Genomic DNA, 12,351 nt, shown 5'->3' on the forward strand with positions numbered 1-12,351 from the left:
GCCACTGGAAGCCACAATTAGAATTTCCTGCTGCTGCTGCTGTGTCCAAATCTGCAGGGCAGGGAGAGAGACATGCAAAAGCTCTGAGAGCGGGAATCTGCGAACGGAGTTGAGAGCTGGACTAGCAGGGAGCCCTACATCGACTTGCGGTGAGTGAGTGGAACAGGGACCCTTTCATAGAGTAGGAGGCTCCAGCAAAGGACATACTGCTATTGGGCAGACTTGCCGGAACAGGGCACTGCAGTGACATTGGTCGCATACCGCCCCCCCCCAAGCGGGATTGGTGGGGAGTGCCTGGCCTGCATGACGCCGCTGACAAAGACCCAGTAGGCTAGCCCAAACCAGGTCCCAGCGCCTGGAGGTGCACCCTAGCGGTGAAGCCTTTGGTAGGTTGATCTGGAGGGGCAGGCCCAGCAGAGGCTGCCCAGGTCTGTGTCTCCCTAGTACACTGCAGTGGGCGGAACACCTAGCTGGCACAATTCAAACAAACTGTAACCGACAAAGAGAAAAAAATTGGGCCTCCTCCATTCGCTTGTATGGAAGGAACAAAAAGTATGGGAAGAGGAAGCAACAAGAAAGGTTCCTCAGTCCCCAGTCCTGAGAACACTGATCCATGAAAGAGAAACACAAAGGGAGACAGAAAACATGCAATATCAGACATGGCACCAACAGACATAAAGCGATATCTCCAGAGCCTCATAGATGAGTTTAAAAATGAAGCATTTAATGAAATAAAGCAAGATGTAAGTAGAATAGTTAGAGAAATGCTAAGCACCGCCCAAGAAAAAACAGATGGTGGAATGAAAGAACAGAAAAAAAGGGGAGAATTATTTGATGGAGAAAATACAGAAAACATAGAATACATGAAGCAGGTTCAAAGAAATTACCAGTAAACTAAAAACTCCATTGAAAGCTGGCATAACAGCTTGAAAGAAACTAAGGATAGATTATCTGAACTGGAGGACAGATTTGTAATATGGGAGCATGAAATGAAAAACTTCTTAAAAATAAGAAAACAAACAGCAATAATACAAAGGGTAGAAGATGATAAGAGGATCTATAACTTAAGAATTAAGAACATAAAAGAAGAAGTAGGGACACAAACAAATGGACTACAAAAGCTACTCACAGAAATAATCCAAGAGAATTTTCCTAATTTAGCAAAAGGTAAAGATACTCAGATGTACGAGGCATACAGGACCCCAGCCACCTACAACCCAAACAGAGCTACACCCAGGCATATAATAATCAAAATTCCAGAAATCCAATATAAGAACAGAATAGTAAAAGCCATCAGAGACAAGAAACAGATCACTTACAAGGGAACACCCATCAGAATTACAGCAGACTTCTCGACACAAACCATCAAATCACAGAGAGTATGGGAGGAAATAATTCAAGCTTTGAAAGATAACAACCTCCAGCCAAGATTGATATATGCTGCACAACTGTCCCTGGAAATTGATGGAAAAACAAGGTGCTTCCAGGATAAAGAGGAACTAGGGGAATTTGCAACCACCAATTCAACTCTACAGAGAATACTGTAAGATATTCTAAAAAAGGAAAATACCAAAACTTCAGAAACAGTGGCAGAGAGGCCACAATGAATGGAGCAGAAAGTGAAATGAAGAAGACAAACTGACAACAAATGACAGAAAAAGAGCTCAACAGAAATGAGGCAGAAAAGATTAGATGGTAGGAACAGCTATTTTGGAGAAAACAAGACATCATAATAGCTAGTGCTGATTTAGTATCATCTTGCTTTGAAGTCCCATCAAGCTTTTATTCTTCTGTCTCCATCAGTCTCAATAGGTTGTATCTTATTGTATTTTTTATATGTGATAATATAAGCAAAAACTTTTATAGACAAGGAGATTATACAGAAACCACTGTTCATTCTCTGATAGTTGGTTCTAAATATCCTGTAATACTGTCATTCCTTTGAATGGTTTCACATTGTCTTGATATGTTTGGTGCTACAGTATACGAAGTTATACTCAAAAGATTTCAAGGAAAGAGACACTATGGTAACTACTTTTATGTCAGGATATCTTGTGGTGAAACACTATTTTCCTTAAATGATTATGCTTTGACCTGCAGTGTTTTGTTGTTTTGCCCTCTTTTATCTCAGTCTCCTTTTTTTAAAAATTATTTACTTTTTTATTTTTATCTTTTTAGTTAAGGGAAAAATAAAAAAAATAGGAGGATACATTATAGTAACCCACTAGTAACCCCTATTAACTTGATTTGAAACCCTGTATAGCCCTCACCATCTTTCTTTGACTGATTTTCCTCTATTCTGCTTTGCTTGATAGTATCAAGTTCGAAAGTATAGGCAACAACTGTAAAGACAGTAAGATTCATTATGACGCCCATTCCGGTTGACTATTATCTTCTTTTAAAGTCCTGTGATGTCTCCAATGTGTTGGTTTTATTCTTTACTGTTTTATTCAATTTTATTATAACTGATGATATAGGCAATTCTTTTTAAAATAGCAAGAGGCAGTACGGTAACCATTGTTGATCACCTAGTATTTTGTTTTTACATTATCTATTATGTCCATCCTTTTGATTTGACTGACTCTGTTATGTCACATTTGGTTTTACTCTCTTCAAAAAAAGTACTAAGAACTGTGGGAGTAATAAAACCCAAAATGTGTAATTGTCATTATACAAAAGAAAGGAAAAGAAAGTGCTCTAAAGAATAAAACTGCATAGTAAGTGTATAAGATAGATAACCATATTACTGAATTTTGTTGGATCATTGAACAGAACTGTTTCCAGTCTCATTGTTTGAAAGTCCACTTTGTATGCTTTAATTTTGTAACTTGAACAACTATTTCTAAGATAATAATATGTAATGTATTAATTAGTGATTCCCTATTGTTTATTTTTTCTGAAATTCTGTATAACTTGTACCCTTTTTCTGTTTTTTTCTTTTTCTCCTTAAATTAAAAAAAAAGTAAAATAAGCAATTCTATGAAATTACTCTAAATATCATACAATAGCAGACAATCATAAATCATTATTCTGACTCACGCTGAGTTCTTTCCTTTAGGTTTTCTTCTTTTAAAAAAAAAAGTCTGAATTGCAATCTTATATCGGGGTTGAGTTATGGTTGCAGTCACTTCTTACAAAGTATGACTTGTGAACTACTCTATACTTACTTTAACCAAACATTTTAAAAGAAGTGTGTTCATAAAAAGAAACTGTTACCTTTATCACAATTGACTCCATAGAATCCAGGCGGGCAAATGCAGAAACCAGGAGTAACACAAAGTCCACCATTCATACATCGTGGTGTGCAAAGGGCTTAAAGGAGAGACAACCCTGATTAAGACCACGCGGAATTTTGGACCAAGGTCATTTTGAAATGTCAATAATACACCAATGTCAAGTTTTGTAATTGACTCTAAAATGCTCACTCTTGATAAACCTGCTATATTAAAAAATTGTTTCTGTGGTATTAATCAAGCTATTTTTCAACTCCTCAGTTGATTTCTTAGAAAAGCATTTTGAATTTGTTCCACTTTGAATGCCTAATTAAAAATTTTCCAAAATCATCTTGTCTAAGATGTGGTCTTTTTAAAACTATAAATATTTTTGCTCTGCCCTATTTCCTTGATCTTACACTTCCAAGGCAAATGCAAATAAGAAAAATTCTTATTTTACAAGCATGAATAATAGTTTGCTTTCTTTTGTCAAATAAGTTTTTGGTATTTATGTATCTTATAACTAATAGTACTCATTTTCTTTCTTATCTCTTTTTTCATATAATTTTCTTGATAATAATTTCCATAAAGTGGATGTATTTACAATACACATTTTTCATCTTTTTACTCTGCTAATAACTTCAAAATTCAAGTATGGACTTGCTTGTGAATCAAGCTACTTTTACCTGGAATAATTTCAAATCACTGGTGACTATCTTTAAAAAATCATCTTCAATGGAGGAAATAAAATGTGAAAACTTCCAAGAGATTATGCCAAATTATAGTGTACATAATAAATAGTATATGTGTGTACATGTGTGGTGACCACAAAGCGTGTTAGCACTGTGTCAAAGCTCTCTGCCCTTTTCACCACATCCTGGATATAAGAGAAAACCACTCCTAGAAAAAATAGTTACCAATAGCTCTTCTATGGCTTTTTAAAGTTTCACTAGTCTTTATAACGTGACCAGGAAAATAATTTCAGGAGGTGTGTTAAAGACCCATTAGAGCTCCTGGGTGACATCATGTTCATTAGGAAGCAAACAGGGAGCACTGGCTCTCCCTCCTCTTCTTACCTTTCTCACAGTGAGGCCCATAGAATCCATCTGGACACTCACAGACTCTTCTTTCGTTGCAGAAGCCTCCGTTTCGGCAGCCTCCTGGACACTCAGCTACACCAAAGAAAAACAAAGTTTATCTGCAGGCCCTTAAGACCATATTGAGTGAGAGATGTCAGTGGTCATTTTTATTCTAATAATCCAATTCTTTTAATTGCTTGTGTACTCATATACTCTTACCTCATTCCCTTGACACTGCTTAGATTTCCATAACCTTCACTTAAGACTTCTGTGTCTTGCAATCTTAGTCCAAATAATAGGGGCTCATGGGAGAAGATATAGCAAATTTTATTTTGCTTTCATCCCTCCCTATCATTCTATTGAACTACCTTAAATTCATACTATAGAAGAATGAATGGTATTGTCTTCAGCTTTTACCTTTGGAGAGTGAGGTGATGTTTTGTTGCATCTTGAGAGCACTCAGGTGCCAGAGCTTCTATTCTGTGCTGGAAAAGCTTGCATGGGGATGGGAAAGCAGCCTTCATGCTCATTGGGCAGCTGGGTATGATAGTAAGGTACCGAGTAGGGCCTTGACCTGGCAGAGAACACTAGTGTGGCAGTGGCATCCTGTCCTCTCTGGGTGTGACCAGCACCAAGCTTTTGACAGGATTACAGTAGCATAGCCTTTGACAAGTGCAAAGTGCTGATAATGACTGGCATTTGCAATGAAGCAACTAAAACAAGAAGGGAAATTCATGAGCATAGATGAGATATCTCAGAGGATTCCAAAATGCTGTGTAAGAAAGGGAGAGAATAGGTGCTTTGAAGGGGTGATAAGAGTTTCTAAAATTGTATATAGTGTCAATGCCACGGAAAGTCAATTTTAGTGTTTTAACTGTATCCTAGGGTTATTGTTCCTCTTCCTATTAGTACAATTATCAAAAGCTAAAATTTTTTTTTGCCTAGATCATGCCTAGAAGCCTTACTGACCTCTTGAGTCACTATCAATGCTTACCTTGTTGACATGTTTTGAAGAAAATAGCATTTTGGGGTGTCTGCAGGATGGTGTTGCCTTCAGAATTCATTACAATAATATTCACCTCAAATGCTGCCACCCCATCTTGTTTTCCAAGACATGGGAAACCAACTTGAACAACTAAAAGAAAAAGAGAGTAACAGGGACTGAGAAGCTACTTTTGCTAAAAAGCACTGATTCTTCACTTGGAGCTTCAGATGATTGATGGGCAACTAAAATCATGTTAAAAGTTGGTATTTTTCTTTATTTTGTATTTGTCTCATTTGCTTCCTCACACTTTTGCTTAGACTCCTACTCAATTCTGCATGTTACTCATTTAAAAAGGTCTGTATAAAAACCTAATATAAGATTTATTAGTCCTAAATTTACCTAATCACCCCCTCCTCTTCCTTCAAAACTAAAGATACCAAAAGTAACTAAGATATTTGTAAGATTCCAGGGAATGAGTTGGGAAGCAGTCACATCATGCTGGGTATCAGATCCCCTGCAATATCAGATCTGATATAATAATAAACCACACACCACAGTCTGACCATGATTGCTTGACTGTGCACCACACACACACACACACACACACTTTCATTTCATCCCTGTATAATTCTGGGGCTCACGTCAGGGATTCTGGTGCTAGTACCCACTTCCCAGTGCAGCTACACTGAACCAGTCAGTTCCTCTCCTGCTTCATCTCCACTCATGTCTCTCGGACCTGTGAGGCAGCAGATACCAGAACCTGGTCTGTTTGGTCCTCTCCTCCCTCAGTGAAGCCTCTGGACTAAGACTCTGGAAACAAGAGAAAGTAGGGGCGAACAGTTTATCTAACTGATCACAGTTTTACAGAAATCTTGGGAAGAAAGACAAAGAACAAAGCAAAAATATCCACACATGGGTGACTTGTATCTCCACTGGAGCAGACACTATATTTTGATCATCTGGGTATTCTCTACAGAACTTGTGCACAATGCTAGGCACAGAGAATGGACATTTTTTTTATTAATCTGCCTTATATAAACAATGTTTTTGATAGCCTGGTTTGTATTATCCTGTAATAAAAAACTCTGGAATTTAAGGTTGCAAAACCAACCCCAAATTTATTAGTGAGGAGAAAGAATTTTGTGGACACCTTCATTATCCCAAAAGAGCAAAAAAAATCAATATTTCATAATACATTTAGAAAGTCCTCTGAGAAATACTCCATTTTACTCTATTTGAAAGTAACAAAATATTGTCTTGGAAAAATTTTACAACTCCAACTAGACATCCATTGTTGAACCCATCAGAATTACAGCAGATTTCTCTGCACAAACCATCAAATCACGAAGAGCGTGGGGGGAAATAATTCAAGCTTTGAAAGATAATAAGCTCCAGCCAAGATTGAGATATCCTGCACAACTGTCCCTTGAAATTGATGGAAAAACAAGGTGCTTCCCGGATAAAGAGGAACTAGGGGAATTTGCAACCACCAATTCAACTCTACAGAGAATACTGCAGGATATTGTAAAAAAAAGAAAAATACAAAGAATCCAGAAATAGTGGCGGGGAGGCCACAACGAATGGAGCAGAGAACAAAATGAAGAAGACAAACTGACAGCTAATGACAGAAAAAGAGCTCAACAGAAATGAGGCAGAGAAGACTGGATGATAGGAACAGCTATTTTGGAGAAAATGACGTCTTAATAGGTAATACTGATTTAGTATCATCTTGTTTTGAAGTCTCATCAAGTCTCTTGTTCTTCTGTCTCCATTGGTCTAAACAGGTTGTATCTTATTGGATTTTATTATGTACGATAGTATAAGCAAAAACTTTTAAAGACAAGGAGATTATACAGAAACTAATGTTCATTTTCTGTTAGTCGATTCTAAATACCCTGTAATGCTGTCATTCTCTTAAATGGTTTTACATCGTTTTGATATATTTAATGCTACAGTATACGAAGTTGTACTCAAGGATTTCAAGGAAAGAGACAATATGGTAACTACTTTTATGTCAGGATTATCTTGTGGTGAAACACTATTCTGCTTAAATGGTTATGTTTTGATCTGTGCTGTTTTGCTGTTATGCCCTCTTTTATTTCAATCTCCACTCCATTATTTACTTTTTTATTTTTATCCTTTTAATTAAGGGAAAAATAAATAAAAATAGCAGGATATATTATAGTAACCCACTTTGACTTTCCATTATCTTGATTTAAAGCCCTGTATTACTCTCACCATCTTGTTTTTGACTGATGTTCCCCTATTCTGTTTTGCTGGATAGTACCAGGTTCGAAAGTTTAGGCAACAGCTGTGAAGATAGTGAGATTCATTATGACGCCCATTCTCGTTGACTTTTATCTACTTTTGAAGACCTACAATGTCTCCAATGTTTTGGTTTTGTCGGTTTTGTTCTTTACTGTTTTGTTCAATTTTATTATACTGATGATATAGGCAATTCTATTAGAAATAGCGGGAGGCATTATGGTAACCATTGTTGATCACCTTGCATTATGTTTTTACATTATCTATTATGTCCACCCTTTTGATTTGACCGACTCCGTTCTGTTATGTCACATTTGGTTTTACTCTCTTCCAAAAAAGTAATAAGAACCGTGGGAGCAATGAAATCCAAAATGTGTAATAGTCATTGTACAAAAGAGAGGAAAAGAAAGTGCTCTAAATGATGTAACTGCATGTATATTTAAGTGTATAAGATAGAAAATGATATCACTGAGTTTTATTGGATCATTGAACAGAACTGTTTGCAGTATCATTGTTGGAATGTCCACTTTACAAGCTTTAATTTTGTGACTTGAACAATTATTTCTAAGATGACAATATGTAATCCATTAACTAGTGATTTCCTACTGTTTATTTTTTTCTGTAAATCTGTATAACTTGTACCCTTTCTCTGCTTTTTTTTTCTCCTTAAATAAAATTAAAAAAAAAAGAAAAAAGAAAGAAAGACAAAAATGTTTTACATTTGAAAAACATTTGCATGTTGAAGTACTATGATTACAACAAGTTTTGCCAACTGCAAAAGAGTAAAACAGTTGCAAGCAATTTGGGAAGATAATTGAAGATGACGTTCCTTCTTCTTAATAAATCAATAGAGATGATATGACTAAGAATTAATTTAATAGTCTAAAACTCCATCCATTTTTTAACAATATAAGTTATCTTTCTTTATATTTTTTTATGCTACTGGTGATTGAATCCAGGGCTTTCACACTGAGCTACATCCTTGACTCTTTATTTTTGAGACAGGTTCTCGCTAAATCACTAAATTGTCCAGGTTAGGCTCAGATTCACCATTCTCCTGTCTCAGTCTCCCAGAGCACTGGGATTACATGCATGTGCCACAGCTCTATTTTTTCATTTTTTAAAGTTCTAGCACATTCCAGGTTTAAAATTTTGCTTTCCTTGAGCCAGACATGGTGATGAACACCTGAGAAGCTGGAGATGCACTCTGAGAAGCTGAGGCAGGATAACAAGTTTGATACCACCCTGGGCAATTGGGAAACTTAGCAAAATCCTGTCTCAAAATAAAAATGAAGGAAGGACTGAGGACTCAGTAGCTCCATGTGAAGGCCTTGCCTTCAATCCCCAGTAACACACACACACACAACAAAATAAACAAGAACTTTGCTTACTTACCTAAAATAATTACAAACCAACACATTAAAAATCATGTCCATCCATGAAGAAAAGTTCCACCTATGTTTATGTATCTCTTTTATAATAGGAGCATATAAGCATAGTTATGATCTCAACAGTAATACATAATAATTTGAAAAGAACAATGCAATGAAGTTCAAAAGTTAGGACATATCTAGCTTGAGTTTCAATGCAGAAAGCAATGAACTGTACAATCACAGTAATTAAAACTGCCCATCTTTCACTTTTAAAACATAAAATAGAAACTCTTTACTCTTGTACTTTTGCTCACATAAATCTTATTTGTAAGATGGTTAGGTAATAAAAATCTAAATGTCTTTTAAAAAGATTTAAAAAAAATTCTTCTTTAAAGCAAAACAAAACCTGCCATTAGTTAGTCTTGACTCCATTTACTGCCTTTTATGAACATTATGCCTGCCCAATCTGTGTTTCTCAGTTTCCTAACTGTGCCTTGACTGTGGACCCCGCTGCCTGAAATTTACTTCCTCCTCTTTTCTGTCCTGTGTCGTCTCTCTCTACCTTCAAGGCCAAAATTAAATAGCACTCACTCTCTGCGTCCTGTCTGAACTCCTTCTGCCTAAATCATTTCACCCGTACATCCTACAGGCATCTCTACATATTACTTCATTGTAGTACTCTGATTTCATCATGCTCTAAGGATGAGATTGTATAGGCAAAATGACCATATCTTATTTCTGTTTTTTAAAATAATCTCAGCATCTACCATATTATTTGCCAGAAACTAGGCACTGAGAGACATGATAGATTTCATGGAGACACACTGACATGCCTTTACATTCTCAGATACAGTCTTGAATGTATACACATGTGCACATACATAGAAACTAAATTCACAATAAACAATGGTAGATAGAATAAATATTAACAGTATGTATCTGGAAAGATACACAAAGGAAAAAAGACATCAAAGGCAGAATAAACATAGATGATTTACCACTAAGGAATAATACAATGCAAATTCACATTGTGCAAAAGCACATGAGTAGAGGGCCACTTTTACTAAAGCTAAACCAAGCTAGGCCACTAGTAAATTTCAATGCAGGTTAGGTTGAATATTCTAAACTGAAATGAGTTAAAACAATATAGGAAAACTAAAGCAGATGCAACTTAACTCACACAGCATTCAAGCACACACAATGTGCAGCTGTTTGCACATAAAATAATTCTCATGTAGAAGTAAGGTCAACTTACTCTACTTCAATGAATACCTCTTCTACTCCAAGACTGGCATGGAGCTCTCGTTGCCCCAGCCTCCATTATTTGAACCACTGCCTTGCAGCAAAGGCAGAGATTAGAAAGAAAGGGCTCAACCTCAACACACAGGATTATACACCATTGGATGGTTAGAAATTATGCAACTCAAATGTTCGTCAGTGTTTCAAGCTTCCACGACAGTCATTCATTCTCTCAGCAAACACTGATTATCTACTCTGACTTTCATATTCTGCTGGACATGGGGCCACTAACATTATCACCTATTTAAAAATTTCTAGACATTGAATTCCTGAAAGCCTTAGTTGAGAAACACCTCTGTGCTGGGGGTTTCATGCTCTGAAAGAGACAGAGTGTTCAAAGAGGCCAACCCTTGGCTTTATGGAAACTGTTTTTTGTTATACAACTCAGTAATTTTACTGAACCACCCTGCAGTTTGTATTTCCTGTTTTTGTTCTTTTCAGATGCCAGAAGGCAGGCACTTCGTAATTGTTAAAGATCAAGAGTGTTCTTTTTTCATTTACCGTTCAGGCATATAGAAGTCTGTGAGATAAAAGAACAGCTTAGCAGCTTGGGGGTATAAAATAGCCCAGAAGAATAATGAATGCTACCTGGATGCTTAAAAGCAAAGACACACTGATTTGGTTACTTTTTAATAATTCAAGGTAACTTCACTTCTCCTACTGTTGTGACTAAGCTAATGAGGCTAATGAACAACTGCTTTGCAATGCCCTAAAATTCCCATAAACTTCTTGCACCTGCATTTTTGCAAACAAATTCAACATCTGTTTTCAAAACAGTACATGCGTGCATGTGTGTAGGCATATTACCACATCACAGTTAAAAACTTGTCCTTTTTATCTCAATTTGCTCCAAGTGCCATCCACATTTTACTCTAAACTCTATTATTTTTTAAAATTCTACATTATTAAAAGTTGATGTTTTATACAAACATGATCCATTAGGATATTCTCACATCATGCTTAATACTTTATGTGCTACTATCCTGAGAGGTAGAACTTCAATAAGATTTTTTTACCTAGGCAAAAAGTTGAATAAAGCTGGGGTGTTGCAGGATATAAGTATTAAATTAGTACTCCAAAGATGCATACTAAATGGAAACCTAACAGTTTTAACTGTGTAATTAGCTTAGTTAATACATTTTAATAGGATGCAGTTAACTTCTATTTCTTTAATAATCAGAAAAAGACCAAAGAAAATTTTAAAAATATAAATTAGAAACCAAGAGTCCTGTATTTTTCTGAATACTTCTAAAACAAATATATGCAAAAATATGATTAAAATGTATACAATATTTTAATATAAAATATAAATTAGAAACCAAGAGTCCTATATTTTTCTGAATACTTCTAAAACAAATATATGCAAAAATATGATTAAAATGTATACAAAATTATTTGGCTATCAAGGAATACCATGTAACATGGCAGGAGTACTGGCCATTATTCCAGGAACTTGGGAATTGGAAAGTCTTATCTCACTGATATGGTAAAACTCAGTCATCGTCTGACTGATACCAGGATAATCATGTATCTGGATAAGATGTTCGTGTGCTTGGGGTTACAAATATTAAGCAAATGAATATTCAAAACTCAGACCTTTGTTTCTTTAACTCAGATTTTGTCCCTCTAGATAGGTAGCAAATGCCCTTGGGAGGGCTACTAGTTACGACAGCACTGTGATGATGAAAGAGAACCAAGATTATACTCCTCCTGTCTACTCTCATGATGCCACTAATGATAGGAAACTGCTCATTTAGTTTTGCAAGTCTGAAATACAGCAATGTACATTCACTGTAAGTGGCAAATTACTGCAACCTGAAAATCTTTTATAGATTTAAATTAGCTCCTAAATGGATTTTCATTTCACATCTGACAGAATTATTCCAATGTTTCTGTAGAAAAGTAAGATTAAAATTTTTAAAACAGATGGTTTTGCTATTAATTATTTTAAAACACTAAAACCTATCACTATTATAATATTAGAACAAACATTAAGCTGTAAACAACTACATGTAGAAGAACCTACAGTGAAATAAACCATGGATTCACATAATCTTTTACACTGGAAAAGCTGATGACCCAGAAAAATAACTTGGTTAACAGCCCTGCTTTATACTATTGCCAAAATAAATTTTTAC

The 12,351-nt window shown here is 35.8% G+C and overlaps 1 protein-coding gene across 1 annotated transcript in view; it reads right to left on the reverse strand.

Moving 5' to 3' along the window:
- The window catches only part of Wif1 (WNT inhibitory factor 1), a 79,511-nt gene that overhangs the window by 13,555 nt on the left and 53,605 nt on the right, over positions 1–12,351 (reverse strand). The window contains exons 4-6 of the mRNA XM_003476109.5: positions 5,286–5,426; positions 4,289–4,384; positions 3,217–3,312 (exon numbers count right to left, since the gene is read on the reverse strand). Of these exons, the coding sequence (XP_003476157.1) occupies positions 3,217–3,312; positions 4,289–4,384; positions 5,286–5,426 (333 nt within the window). The remainder of the gene's footprint in view (positions 1–3,216; positions 3,313–4,288; positions 4,385–5,285; positions 5,427–12,351) is intronic.

Source organism: Cavia porcellus, unplaced genomic scaffold (genome assembly GCF_034190915.1).
Source record: "Cavia porcellus strain 051 isolate PalLab524CR breed Dunkin Hartley unplaced genomic scaffold, mCavPor4.1 scaffold_8, whole genome shotgun sequence".
Lineage (NCBI taxonomy): Eukaryota > Metazoa > Chordata > Mammalia > Rodentia > Caviidae > Cavia > Cavia porcellus.